The sequence below is a fragment of the Narcine bancroftii genome, chromosome 9 (genome assembly GCF_036971445.1).
Source record: "Narcine bancroftii isolate sNarBan1 chromosome 9, sNarBan1.hap1, whole genome shotgun sequence".
Taxonomy (NCBI): Eukaryota; Metazoa; Chordata; class Chondrichthyes; order Torpediniformes; family Narcinidae; genus Narcine; species Narcine bancroftii.
The window spans coordinates 53,257,216-53,272,318 of record NC_091477.1 but is presented as its reverse complement, the minus strand read 5'-3'; the positions used below and the strand labels follow the sequence as shown (position 1 = coordinate 53,272,318).

Here is a 15,103-nt window from a genome sequence, read left to right as displayed (position 1 = left end):
TATTTGAATATTTTATATTTAACCCCCACTCCTTTCCCTGAATATGTTCATTCATTAGATATTGAGAAAGGAGAAAGCTTCAGGTAGAGTGGGGTTATTTATTTGTGACCCTGGAAAAATTTTATTTTGGACCAAGTTTCATTAAATGGATTAAATTATTATATTTATGTCCCACTGCTTCGGTTCTTACTAATTTTCAACAATCAAAACCTTTTAATCTTCAACAGGTTACTCTTAAAGTTGCCTTTTAAGTCATTCAGGTTTGGAACCACTAGCAATTTCCCTTCAAGAGGGTAGAGACTTTTCAGGGCTTTATAGGAGGGGCATTGAGCATAACGTTTCCTTATATGCAGATGATCTCTTGCTCTTTGTATCTAATCCAGATGCTTCTTTACCAAGCCTATTATCTTTGTTATCACAATTCAGTTAGTTTTAAGGGTATATGTTGAATCTGCTTAAAAGTGAACTTTTACCTTTAAATTATCCTATACCAAAGTATTCCGATTTCTCTTTTTAAGATTGTGCAGGATCAGTTTACTTAACCTTGACATTATAATTACAAGGAGTTATAAACATCATTTTAAGGAAAACTTTTCTGTATCATTTAATCAAGTAAAATTGCTCTTAACAAGATAGCCACACTTATCTATTTCTATTATTGGGTGTATTAATTCTATTAAAATGAATATTTTACGTAATATTTTGTATCTTTCTTCCAATCTATGCCTATATCTTTTTTCAATTCACTTTATTCGCTTATAACTTGTATATGGCAAATAAAACGTCCCTGCTTAAATAAAGATAACTTTCAGAAAGCCAAAAGGAATGGTGGTTTGATGTTTCCTAATTTTAGATTTTATGATTGGGTGGACAATTACATAACTTGATTATTTTGCCACAATTTAATAATCGAGTTGACTGCCCTAAATTTTGCGAAGAATACTTCCATGTTGGCAAGTAGGGTCCACTTTATCCTCTTCTCCATGTAAATTAGCTGATAATCCAATAATTAAAAACAGTTTGAAAATATGAGCACAATTTAGAAGGTTTTTTTTGGATTTCAGAGTCGTTCTTTTGCCAGCCCTTTTATATTGATCACCTTTTTCAATCTTCTTTGCAAGTCTCTACCTTTAATGACTTGCACAGATTGGGTGTTAAATGTTTTAAAGTCCTTTTTTATTGACAATTTTGCATCTTTTCAACAATTGGTGGTAAAATTCAGCTTACCTAAAATTCATTTTTAAAAATATTTTCAAATTAGACATTTTGTTTGATCTCAGATTTCTGATTTTCCTGTAATCCCTGAGGCAAATATTATTGATACACCTCCTCATAAAGGCTTAATATCTCTTATTTATGACAAAGTGATTAATTTGAGACAAACCTCATTAACTAAAATGAAGAATGCCTGGGAACAGAATTTGAACCTTTCGCTCTCCAATGATGTTTGGGACTCTATTTGTAATCTGATTAACACTACTTCCTTTGGTGCATGGCATTGTTAGCTGCAATTTGAAGTGGTTCACAGAGCACATATGTCTAAAGTTAAATTGTCCCATTTTTCATTCAGATCTGAATCCTTTATGTGACAAATGTAAATGGGGGATGCCTCTGGTGTTGCCCCAGCTTAGATAAAATTTGGAAGGATATTTTTGAAACTCTATCGGTGATTTTAAATTTAAAATTGGATCCTTGTCCTTTTTGAAATATCTCAAGAGGATGATGTATTTCTGACTTCTAGTCAGAGCCAAATTTTCTCTTTTACTTTGTTGATAGCCAGACGTGCAATATTAAAAAAACAGAAAGATAATACCCCACCTACATATGCACAGTTGCTAAACGATGTTGTTTTGCTTAAATTTAGAAAAAAATTAGATATGATATCAAATATTAAATTCCAAAAGACATGGGCCGCATTTATGGACGACTATCATAAACTGAAGATTTAGTGTTGTTCTGGAATTTTGGCGCTGACTGATCACAGAGCACCTATGGCATAGGGAATGCTTAAAGTGGTATGTGAGTGGAAAGAAAAAGGTTGAAAACCATTGACTTAAATTATTGGACCTTGGAGAATCCTAATTTTGAGGAAGTACATTTTTTTGTTAGGTTTGCAACATTCTCCTTCAAAAATATTCTTCACTTCCAAAGGTACTATCTGTTGAAAGGTGTAGGTGTCACTGGAACTGTTAAAGTCAGCAGTTTTATAAGGGAAAATACTGAAACTCGTTAAATGTAGTGAATGTTAAAACAAAATGAAGAGGTTTCTGTCAAATCTAATACGTTGTCTGCTCTGTGTCTCTCATAGAATATTTTTATTGAAAGGAAACATCAGTCAATGAGTCCTGTCATTTTAAATCACATCATCTATGCAAGCAGGCAATAGACCACAGCTTTTCAATTCAACTGACAAAATTGATTTTCTTTCAAAATGTCTCTTTTTGTCTGGTTGTTTTTTTCCTTTCCCTTTTCCAAGATTCTCCCTCTCTGATTTTCATCCGACATATTTCTGTTGAGCCAGGTTACTCCTTAAAATGTCTTCCCCTCTCCACCCTTTGTCACCTTTTCCACTTTGTTTCCTTCATTGTGACCCATCTCTCCTCTCGCTAATTCTTGCCCTCATCCTTCTCCATCTCTGCAGCATCCAAGTTCAGTTTCTCATGTTTCCCTTGCGGCTGCTTTTCTTGCTCTCTGCTTTGTTTGTACTTACTCTGAGCATGGGTTATGGAGGATCACGTGCAGTAAAGCAAAATCTCCATTTCCCTTTCCGTTCTCCACAGCAAGGAATATCTCTGCACTTATGCGATTTGTCTAGTTCCTACCTACCTCTGTCTTTGTCTCACTCTTTCTGTCTTATTTGTATGTGTATTTGCAAGTATCTGAACAAGCATTTCTCCCTCTCCCGAGCCGTCTGTTCCACGACACCTTCTGTCGTTAAACAAAAACCCCATGAAAATGTGCATTGACTGACCTTCTTCCACTTAGAAGAATGTTTCCAAAACTCAATGAAAAAGAACCAAGATAGTCAAAATCAGTTTTCATTAATAATGATTAAGCAGAATGCCTACTTAAACAATTGTGGTATTTTTAAATTATTCTGCTAATTAAAATCTAAATAAATTAATCAAAGGTCAATTATCATGTTTAAACTCTGAAAGAAAGGTACCTAAAGGTTTAGATTTCCTTTCAATGCATGAAATAATTATGTTTTAAGCCATTTGCCTAGCCACATGTCAATGGATAAAGTGGTAATGCTTCAATGCAGCACTTTTTTTGTCTCAAACACCTACTCTCTTGAATACCAATGGTGAACCTGAGTACTTCTTATTTACAGTGACCTCAGTGACAACCGGATTCAAGCTCTTCCAAGGAAGGCTTTCCGTGGAATCGTTGACATCAAAAATTTGTGAGTAATGGTGAAATCAAAGCTTCATTGACGTCAAGAATTTGCGTGCTGTGCCATGATGTTTTTATTTCCATTATCGTGAAATAAATGTCAAACAATTGTGAGTGATATTTCATTTTGTTTTGCACTCTGTACTCTTGCAACAGTCATTGTCTCAAACCCAAGCATCTTTCAACAGGTAATTCACAATGATGGAAGATTTCCTCTGCCTCAACGTAATGTGCATGGGTCATTTGGTCAAGAATCAAACAACGTGAAATCATCCAATCAAAATAGAAAATGCTAGAAACACTCAGAAGGTCAGGCAGCACCTGTAGAAGGAGAAACAGAATTAAGGATTTGAATGAAAGTCCTTTTATCAGAATGACTTACTACTGATATATTGAACCTGTTTCTCACCTCGGCTGAAGCTGCCTGACCTGTTTGGTATTTTCAGCGTATTCTCCTTTTGCTTAAGATTCATTCATTCAGGTGCCTTGCTGTTCAGCGTGGGTGATCATGCCTCTCCATCCGTCTCTGACCCTCCGAATTGTAGTTGTTGCCTCCCCTGTTCTCCTTCGGTGAAGGCTCCATCTTTGAGCTGAGACCGTAGTCGATCTTGAGTTCATGAAAAACAATACTGAAGTGGTTTCCCATTGCCTTGTTCAATTGCAATGTCCACACTGGACGTGTAACCCTGGCCATTGACAGCAGATTCATCTGCCCAGCTTTTTTAGTTTTACAAGAATAAATTCCAATTTGTAGAATCAGTTTGTAAAAACCATCCATCATCTGCAATCCATGGTCTCACATGACCCTGTTTGGGAGGTAAACAGGCACTACACCTTGTCTTGTAGGCTATAGGACGGAAGGAGCACCTTACACCTCCTTTTACTGAACAATTATGCAGCACTAACAATTTAGATTACCATCACCTGAATGTTTCTTTTTAAATGTTCATTTACTCTTGAAAATATCCATGATGTAAATTAATTTAATGCAGACACATGTGAGGTGCTGCATTTTGGAAGGACGGACCAAGAAAGGAAATACATGGTCAATGGTAGGGTACTGAGGAATGTGGTAGAACAGAGGGACTTGGGGATACAGATACATAATTCCCTCAAAGTGGCATCACAGGTGGGTAGGATTATAAAGAGAGCTTTTGGCATATTGGCCTTCATAAATCAAACTTTTAAGTATAGGAGCTGGGATGTTATGATAAAGTTGTATAAGACATTTGTGAGGCTAAATTTGGAGTAGTGCGTGTAGTTTTGGTCACCTAATTACAGGAAAGATATCAATAAGATAGAAAGAGTGCAGAGAAGATTTACTAGGATGGTGCCTGAGGAACTGAGTTACAGGGAAAGGTTAAACAGGTAAGGACTTTATTCCCTGGAATGTAGAAGATTTGAAAAAGATATACAAAATGATGAGGGAGATAGACAGAGTAAATGTAAATGGGCTTTTTCCACTGAGGGTAGGTGAGATACAAACCAGGGGACATGGGTTAAGGGTGAAAGTTTAGGGGGAACATGACAGAGAACTTCTTCACACAGAGAGTGGTGGGAGTATAGAACGAGCTGCCAGCTGAGGTGGTGAATGGAGGCTCAATTTTAACATTTAAGAAGAATTTGGACAGGTACAAGGATGGGAGAGGTATGGAGGGCTATGAACTGGCTGCTGGTCAGTGGGACTAGGCCAAAAAAATGGTTTGCACAGACTAGAAGGGCTGAAGGGGTCTGTTTCTGTGCTGTAGTGTTTTATGATTCTATTGTAGGTGATTTTCTAAATTTAAATGTTCCAATTTTATTTTGGGGATTTGACAAAGTGATGTTTATCTTTTTTTCCATTAAGACTGCACCTGACATCCAGTGTAAGTTTCTTGGTTCTGAATTTGACACTGGAGGTTATTTAAGCAGTCACTTCTCTTCCTCACTTGCATTTATCATCTTAAGTTGAACAAAAGACACTAAGAATATAAACTTGATAAGATCCTTTCGAATGTTCAAAAGTGAATTCAAAATATTTGGATTTAGTTTTAATCACTGAAAGCTGAAGTGATAATTTGCCTATGATGGTCGATCTAAACCTGAAAGCCATACTTTCCTTTAATTAAATGATCAGTTGAGCCTTTTGTACTGATCGAGTTTGTACCACTGTGCATCATACCATAATCTCTGATATAGAAAGAGGATTTGGACACGCTGTTCCCCAAACATGCTGCGCCATTCAATACATTCATGTCTGACGTTTCCCTAGCCTCATCTCTTCTTCTGGGCTAGTTCCCTATCACCCTCAATTCCAAGTTCTTCCAAAAATGTGTGTGTGTCTCCTCTCTCCCCTTTAAATACTTAGAGTGACCCATCCACAAATCTACAGGACATTTGTACTGCACACCTCTTTTTTAAATGACTGATGTCTGATCTTGTAACTGTGATGCTTCATTTGAGTGTTTGAGTGGAGCAATCTCAACATCTACCCTCTTCTGGTCCCCCCCCCCCTCAGGATCATAAATGTTTTAATGACAACATGCCATATTTTTCTAAACTATATTTGTTAAGGAACAAACCTCTCATTCCAGGATTTGCCTGGAAAATCTGTTCTGGAATGTTTCCAAAGTTTGAAAGTCCTTATAAGGTGACAAATAGTGCCTAATACTCCAGGTATGTCCACAACAATATTTGGTACAATTACATCAATACTTCCTGTTTTCTATATTCCAACCTTGTATAAGTGTCCCTTCCTGAGGCCACAGACCACAGTGAGCAGTCCTGTACCAATGAGGATTCACTGTAGTGCAATCGATATGGCTACACAAAATCAGGGCTTGTGGTGATACAACCATCACATTGGCCGCACTTCTACCAGCCTACTGCAACCACTGTACCTGCAGGTAGGCAACCCGGGAGGCCAGCCCCACCTGCCCATTGTCAATCACCAGCCTGTATAAAGACTCGAGCTGCCCCCTTTGGGACCAGTCAGGCCCGTGGAGCCAGGACTGTACTGAGACCTGGTGTGTACGAGTTTAAGCAGTTGTGCAGCCTGTGGACTTTGTGTCTGACTCTTCGCACAGCAGCACTCACAGGGTTTTTGTCCAAGGATCTGGCATTTACAGATGACAGTATCCCACGTTTTTGCCTGCATACAGACCCATCTGAGTCTCAACAGTGTTGCTCCATCCTGTTCTTTATCCAAGTAACACAGCTACTGATCCTCTCTTTGCTTTCTGTAAGGAATGTTTGCCTCTCCCTACCTTCTTCAATCCCAATGCTTTGTTCCTGATATATATTTTGCTAGTCTTCCTGGTACCCCAGGTTCCCTGCTTTTTCCTTTCTGTCTTCTGGGGTTCTTGGGAGCTGTTCTCCCTCATCAGCTGTGGTGGCCAAGGTGGCGGGAAAGGAAAAGATGTGTAAAGAAAATGGAGATGAGGGGAATTTAGAAAGTTGGGCTCGTATTCAAGATTCCTTCATTGTCATTTAATAGCACAGACCATGTACTATTACATGAGATTCCCTTCTCTCTGCCGTAAGGCTGACGAATAATCACCATTAGTGTCGTCCAGAGCCTCTTACAGTAAGAGAGAAGCAGAAGTGAAAGGTAGTCCCTTCAAAGCCAATGAGTGTATTTGCCTCCAATGTTCCCATGGCGTCTGCAGCTGCAGACCCTTCAGTTCATCAGCAATCCGAGGTCCAGATCCAAAGCTCCAACATGAGCAGGAAGCCCTCAGTACCTGAGTACCTTCAGGAGCCTTTCTTGCCCTCATCACCCTCTCAGATCCGACTCTTATACCTGGCTCCCTTGAACAGGCCACCTGCAGGTCCCCAACTGTAGGTCCTCATCCGCCGACCACCTCTGTGGCTCCTTCAGCTGCTGAGTCTCTTGCCAGTTCACTGCTGGGGTCACCTTCCCTGCAGGGCTGTCCTCTCTGCTTTTTCTTCTCAATGGGTGGTGGCTCTCCATGTTTCTGGTGCCCCGGAGTCTGCAGCTCCTCACGGTCACTGCCAAGTACAGGTGCTACCACCTTAGGCACAAACTCTACAGTTGTAGGATTTTAAAATGAAACTCCATTGACTCCTTTTACAGGCCATTTAAAGGCTGTATGGAGGTGTCAGGTTTAGAACCTGGCCGTTGAACCACTCTCCGGGGTCCACTCCAGTGCCAGCGCCACTGTAACAGCAGCTCCAACAGTGCTGCCATTGGCTTTGGGTATTCAATAGGATATCCCCAGCATTTTAAAGACAATGATAGTAGATTCTTGACTCAAACTAAAATTCTTCACTCAGTGGGAGCAGGGTACATCCATGACATCATTCAGTGGGAGCAGGGTACATCCATGACATCATTCAGTGGGAGCAGGGTACATCCATGACATCACTCAGTGGGAGCAGGGTACATCCATGACATCATTCAGTGGGAGCAGGGTACATCCATGACATCATTCAGTGGGAGCAGGGTACATCCATGACATCACTCAGTGGGAGCAGGGTACATCCATGACATCATTCAGTGGGAGCAGGGTACATCCATGACATCATTCAGTGGGAGCAGGGTACATCCATGACATCACTCAGTGGGAGCAGGGTACATCCATGACATCACTCAGTGGGAGCAGGGTACATCCATGACATCTTGCCAAGCCCCCCAGTACATCCATGACTTGAACAACCATAAAAACTGAACAAAATCCATGCATCCATATGTGTTTTATTCAGACCTTTCGAAATCAATCCTTGTAACCAGAGTCAGAAATCTGTCCACATTTATACTCCAGTATCTGCATTACGTTGCCCATTAATTTTTATTTAAAATAAGAACATTGTAACTTAATCTCACCAGCATAAACTGAAATAAGGAAGCCTGAGATGGTTACGCGATCACATATTGCTTTTTTTTCTTACAAGGCTAAGTGAAATAGTTGCAGTGATTTATATTTATTGAGCAAATGTTTCAAGGAATGTATGCAGTTCTGCACAAGAGAGAGCTAATTTATCATACAATATATTGTAGTTCTTAATTACAGCAGCTTTTATTGAAGCCATGAACTCTGAATATGTCATTTTGATAATGCCCTTTCTTCACATCCATTTTATTATTCAGCTGCTTCCAATCTCTTGAAAGTCTGCATCTTTTTTTCTTCTTCTTCTTCTCCAGCCTTTCAACAGAATACTTTTCTCATGGAACCGAGTTTCCTAGAAGGATTCCTGTGATTGCGGGAGGGCAGTAGCTCTGGGATTGCAGAGCCAGAGCAAAGAAGGACAGGGAAATAAGGGGTGGGGAACTAGAGGAAAGAAGAGGGAGAGACAGGAGGAGAGGGATGTGACCTTTCACTTATGGCACCTGAACGTTTCAGTCCAGGCAGCTTGTTTCTTCAATGATATTGGAGTTTGGGGATTTATGGTGGGAATTGATCACCGTTGCGAGCATTAAGAATCAGACACCAAATGATGCTCTGATGAGAACTGGAGAATGTTGGAATTTCTGCCCATCCCTTGGCCAGCTCCACCAACTTCACCCAAACGAGAAGAGCTCACCCATCTCCCAGCATTTCTTGTGTCAAATCTATTACACATTAGCCATGCCGCATTACAAACCAATTTCAAGAACATTGGAGCAATCAAAGCTTGGGAAGATGGTGTGCAGTTGTACGTTCTTCCCTTCTAAAATCATGCTTCAATCAGCAAAGTCTTTTATTTCCACCTTCGGACGTCAATCTTCCATTACCTCCTACTTATCAGGGACCCATAAATATAGAACAGCACAGGACAGGGACAGACCCTTCGGCCCTCCCTGCCTGTGATAACCATGATGCCAATTTAACTAATTTCACCCGCTGCACAAATCTAGATCCCTCTATTTCTGGCTGTCCATGTGTCCATCTAAATGCCCTTTAAAACATTGCTGCTTCTACTGCCTTCCCTGGCCGTACGTTCCAGGCACCAACCTCACTGGCTGTGTAAAGAATCTGCCTCGCAAAACTGTCTCCCTCTCACCTTAAGCTGTGCACTCTGGTATTTGACATTCCCAACCTAGGGAAAAAAAAACCTCTGTCCACTATCCACTCTATATCACCCTTTTTTTAATGAATGGAGGTTGCCCTTCAGCTCCTTCGCACTCCAGAAAAAAAAAACAATCTAAGTTTGTCCAACTTCTTTTAATAGCTAACATTCACCAACCTAAACCAAGTCCAGGTGAAAGTCATCTTCATTCTTTTCAAAGCCACCATATCTTCCCCATAATGACTAAGATGGCTCACAACACTCCAAATGCAGCCAAATGAGAGGTTTATGCATCTGCAACATGACTTCCTACTCTGACTCCTGAAGACAAGCAGGCTGTACACCTTCTTTGCCACTTACAGATGGGTATCCCCAAGATTCCTCAGTAAAACAATGCTCCTTTCATGTTGTGCCTTTTTTCCCTGCATTGACCTCAGCTCCGAGCTTGCTATTCTTCTTAATAGAGTTATGGAATCAGAGGATACAGTGAATCCCCCTTACAATGAGACCTTCCCAGTCAACACAGGAGCCTCCCTGCACTTCCAAAACTTTGAAACCCAACCATTTCACATTGTTATGAAACACGTCTGCAGATGCTGTGGTTGTAGTATATACACAAAAGTGCTGGAGAAACTAAACAGGTCCTGCAGTGTCCATAGGAGGAAAAGATGTATAACCAAAATTTTGGCCCAGAGTCAAGGTATGAACAAAAAGCCGACAGACACCTGCATAAAAAGATGAGGGAAGGAGGAAAGAAGGGGCAGGGGGTGTGACTCTGGACTTGGTAGGGACTCTCATTTGCTTCTCTTTCTTTTGTACTGTAAGGAGCACTGGGGAACACTAATGGCGACTCTTTTGCCTGCCTTAAGGCAGACAGAAGGCATTTTCATGTAATATTACATTCTGTACTATTGTCTGAATATGCCTGAAATTGTCTGATCTCGGAAGCTAAGCAGGCTCAGGCCTGGTCAGTATTTGGAGGAGATACCGCCTAGGGACACCATGGTCTGCAGGTTTCTGTGAGGTGCGCTGGACGAAGTGGTGACAGTCTGCCTTATGGTAGACAAAAGTTAAAGAATGTCAAGTGTGTTACATTCTAAATGTAGTTTTATGTGACAATAATGGAAGCTTTACCTTTACCTATTGCATTGTGTCTTGAGGAGTACAGACCATTAGTGGACATGGTCAAATGTGGACATGGATAGGAAGACAAGAGGGAAAAGCTGAGGATTGATTGGGGTAGCCTGTGAATGCAGAACTGGAGGAAAGAGGGATAGGGAATGAGAAAGACAAAGGGTGGGGAGCTGTCAGAAAGGAGACAAAGGAATAGGAAAGGAGAGAGATTTCGTGGAGGGGAGGAGGCTGATGGAAAGTGGGGAAGTTGATATTAACGCCATTTGTTTGGAGGGTGCCCAGTCAGAATATGAGATGTTGTTCCTCCAGTTTGTGGGTGGTCTCAGTCTGGCATTGCATGCCGACATGTCTGTCCGTAGCCTGATGCACTGCCAAACTGAGACCACCCATAAATTGGAGGAACAACACCCCATAATTCATCTGGATCACCCTCCAACTAGATGGCATTAACGTAGACTTCTCCAGTGTTTGTTAATCCCTCCCCCTCTCCTCCTGTCGCTCCCTCTTCTTTCCTCTAGTTCCCCACCCCTTATTTCCCTGTCCTTCTTTCCTCTGGCTCTGCAATCCCAGAGCTACTGCCCTCCCGCAATCAAGGCTTTGGATTCCCCTCCTGCCCTCCGATCCATGTCCACCTAGGGCCTGTTGACCTGTGCTCCTCCACCCGCCCCCTTCTTCCCTCCTCCCCCCACCTTTTTATTGCAAGCGCCTGGCTGCTTTTAGCTCATACCTTCACAAAGGGCTCAGGCTTGAATCATCTTTTCCCACTATAGATGCTACAAGACTTGCTGTGTTGCTCCAGCACTTCTGTGTGTTCTCTTCAAATGTTTGTTGGTCATCAAACAACCCACTCCAATTCACACATATCTTTATCAGAGTGGTAGTATAGTCATACCCTTTGGCCCATCATATTTGCCTAGACAATCAACTACCCATCCATACTTGCCTTATTTACAAGCATTTGGTTCTGAAGTATTCTATGCCATGCCCATTCACATGCTTGTCTCTGTTGATTGCATGTACATTCTCAAACCTTCCACGATCCCCTTTGCCAATGTTCACAGTCCCTGGGACCCCTTTACAATGTAGACGCCAACTCATGTCGCTGAGTATCTTCCCTATCCAGACTTTAAGACAGACCTTATGAATAACAAAACTTAAGAGATAATGACACTGTGCTGAATGCTTCGACAAAAGTTCTGAATCACTTTACATGGTGCAGTTCCTTAATTCCATTGGAGTCAAAGAACATGGAATCAGGCCCTTTGGCCCATTGGTTACTGACTATCAACTACCTGACATGGATCACTTTTTATTTATATATTCTCACACATTCACGTCAACATCCCCCAGATTCTACCACTCACCTGCATACAAGGAACAACACACTGTGGGCAATGAACCCACATGCCTCAGGACCGCAGCCCCCACGGGGGTGGGGAAAACGTTGTGCCCACTCCACGCTGACAGGATCGAACCTGGGGCTCCAGCCCTGTGAGACGGCGGTTTTACTCGCTGCGCCACTGGGCCACCCTAAAAGGAAGGCTTTTGTAATTCCATTCTCCCTCCGCACCCCACAACTCAACAACTGCCCAACTCCACCCACTTCATTGATGGCGTGTGCAAGTAGAAGAAGGTGCTTTTTTTTGCAAGATTTTGATCACGCATGTGTGTCAGGAAAGCTTGTTTGCTTCACTCATTCATTTGTGATTTCGACAGTGCCATATTAAAACTGAAACTGCTGCCCGCTAAAAAAATTACCTACTGTTTTTCTTTTGGAGGTTAAACTCTTCACTGAGAGGAAGGAGTTCGTGGTTCATTAGTGAATATCAAATGAGAATTGTTGCGCTTAATTTGGAGTGTGGTGTACTCTGTGTGTACTCTGACAGAGCAACGCAGTGACTGAGTACTTAGCATTGTGCCAGGGACTTGTCAGGCAGACTTTGAGACCAGGCGAATAGAGGCAATAAAAAAAATCTGGTAGGTCATCGAGGGCAACTGTGTGACCTCAAGTGATTTAGAAGCCTTTATGTTTAATGAAATGGTTTCAATGACAGGACAGTAAAAGCCTGTAATGGATTAGGCCACCTAATGTAATGAAATTACTCCCTCTGCCTTTAAAAAACTGCGCAATTAATATTTACGGAGAGCTGATAGGCTTCTGGGCTCACTGCGAGGTTTTTCATTTGGTGAAGGGGATAGGCAGTGTGGCGTGCAAGGCCAGAGGAAGCTGATGTTTCTGGGTGATGGGCTCAGTTTTACTGTTGAAGATGGTGAGACTGTCTGGGACCCTTGCCCGTGGAGAAAGGTGGCTTTGTCTTCTGTTCCTCTGATGTGTTTCTTTGTATTTTTTCATTTGTTTAACAGGCAGCTGGACAACAATCACATAAGTTGCATCGAGGATGGAACCTTCAGAGCCTTGCGTGACTTGGAGATCCTGTAAGTGTACCTGGTCTCTCTCTTTACCCCCTCCTCCTTACCCTGTGCCTGCAGTTTGTCTCCAGTATTGCCATCCATTAACCCATTCCTAGTTGGATGACTGGCTGCGTGCTGGAGCTGAACAAAGTCGGCCAGGCAGTGACCCATTGGCGAGGATGCTAATGTGATTCTCTCTTCTTTCTTCACTTACTTTTAATAAATCTTCAAAGCGCGTAGCAATCCAGCAAAGGGATACATGTGAAATAATCCAACTCACAGAAGAAAAATGATCAGATAATTTGTCTAAAAGTGGATGTAATAAAAATGAGTTAAATTCACATGTTGCTTTACTTGCTGAAAGATGCATGTGAAGAATTATCCAAAATTGTAGCATGAAAATGGAGACTAAAGAGAGCTTAAACCATTGGCAACTCTGTCATAATTACGTCCTGATGCTTTGTGAATTAATAACCCCCACACCCTGTCATAATTTGAGTATGAATTACAATTATAATGATGCACTAATTATATATAGACCAGCTATTCTATGAGAAAGAAGTGGGTCCAACTCTTGTATTCAAAGCCTTTAGCTGTGCAGTTAAGTGAACTTTGTGTGTCTGTGTCTGTCTGTCTGTCTGTCTGTCTGTCTGTCTGTGTGTGTGTGTGTGTGTGTGTGTGTGTGTGTGTGTGTGTGTGTGTGTGTGTGTGTGTGTGTGTGTGTGTGTGTGTGTGTGCGCGTGTGCCAATGTGTGTGCATGAGGGTGTGAGAGAGGAGTTATTTTTCTTCCACAGAGAATGACTATAGCTCAGTTCCAATCGCTAATATTAGAAATTCTCAGGATATCCGCATACTACTCACAAGATCTTCAGTGGGGTTTCTGGGCACACATTGACTTTGGATTTTGTGCATTGGTCACATGTTGAACAGACTGGGACATTTTATACAATTAATTAAACACCCATCTTCTAAAAAATATTAGGTTTAGCTGTCACTCTGTTAATAGAAGTTCAATGATGGCAGCCATAATTTTCAGTCGACTGGCATGAAGTTGCTGCCGTAGTGATATCAAATATGTATTATGCAAGATTTCATTTGGGGCAAATACAGTATATATATCTATATCTATATATAGATATATATAGATATATCTATATATAGATATATATAGATATATCTATATATAGATATATCTATATCTATATAGATATAGATATATATATAAAATGCAAGGCTTGATCAGAGATTATGAGCATCCAATATTGTGAGGAGAACTTTGAACAATTCTTGACCTGTAACATATTGCACCTTTCTGAAACCCTGCCATGTCAACCATACATGAACAGTAATCATTCAGTATTTTGTTCTGTGGCCATCTAGTAGGATAGGGTTAGTAAATGAATCAGAAATGGCCAGGAATATCATCCAAATTAATATTTGATTATAACCCTTAATGTACTTTCATTTGCCTTCCCATTGGAATTAATCCACTATTTCTGATGCCTGCACACTGTTTGTAATTTTGCTTTGGAGTCTGCATGCTAATGGTCTAATTTGGGAATGTTTCTGTTTCATGAGCTGCTAGATTTGGTAACCAAAACTAAAAAAAAAAACAGTGCAATGTTTGCTTCTCTTATTCCTCAATGGAGAGCACTAAGTACATCTAATACTAAAACGAGACTTGTGTCAGGAAAGGTGAACTGACTGTCACTGTTTTCTCTAAGAATTAAAGGGTTGCAAAATGATTATTAAATGCCCTTAAAACATGCACATTGTAGAGAAAATGATTCCATTTGAGCATAATCTAAAACTGCAAGCCATAAATATAAATTCATGAAGAATTCATCCAGAGATTGGTTAGAGTGTGGAACTTCAGTCATTTTGCCAAAGAGCATGGACATATTTAAGGAGATTTTGGATAGCACATAAGAGAGAAATTAATGGAAGTAATACAGATGGGGCTTGATAAAGTTCAAGACAGAGCATGTGTGGAGCATGCACATAAGCACGGACCAAGTGGGTCAAATGGTCAATTTGTATGAAGAATAGAGGAGTCATTTCAGCCTTGGCTACTATGTAGATGCTTTGATCATGTTTGATGCAGCTTCCTTGAAACATCCTCAATTTATTTTGCCGTTCCCCACTTCAGAGAAATTTGCTATTTTTGCCCCC

At 40.9% G+C, this 15,103-nt stretch overlaps 1 protein-coding gene across 3 annotated transcripts in view; it reads left to right on the top strand.

The window, feature by feature from the left end:
* Positions 1–15,103, top strand: part of LOC138743649 (slit homolog 3 protein-like) — a 726,007-nt gene that overhangs the window by 449,292 nt on the left and 261,612 nt on the right. For all 3 annotated transcript variants that reach the window (XM_069899177.1, XM_069899179.1, XM_069899178.1), the window contains 2 exons: positions 3,335–3,406; positions 12,883–12,954. In XM_069899177.1, the coding sequence (XP_069755278.1) occupies positions 3,335–3,406; positions 12,883–12,954 (144 nt within the window). The remainder of the gene's footprint in view (positions 1–3,334; positions 3,407–12,882; positions 12,955–15,103) is intronic.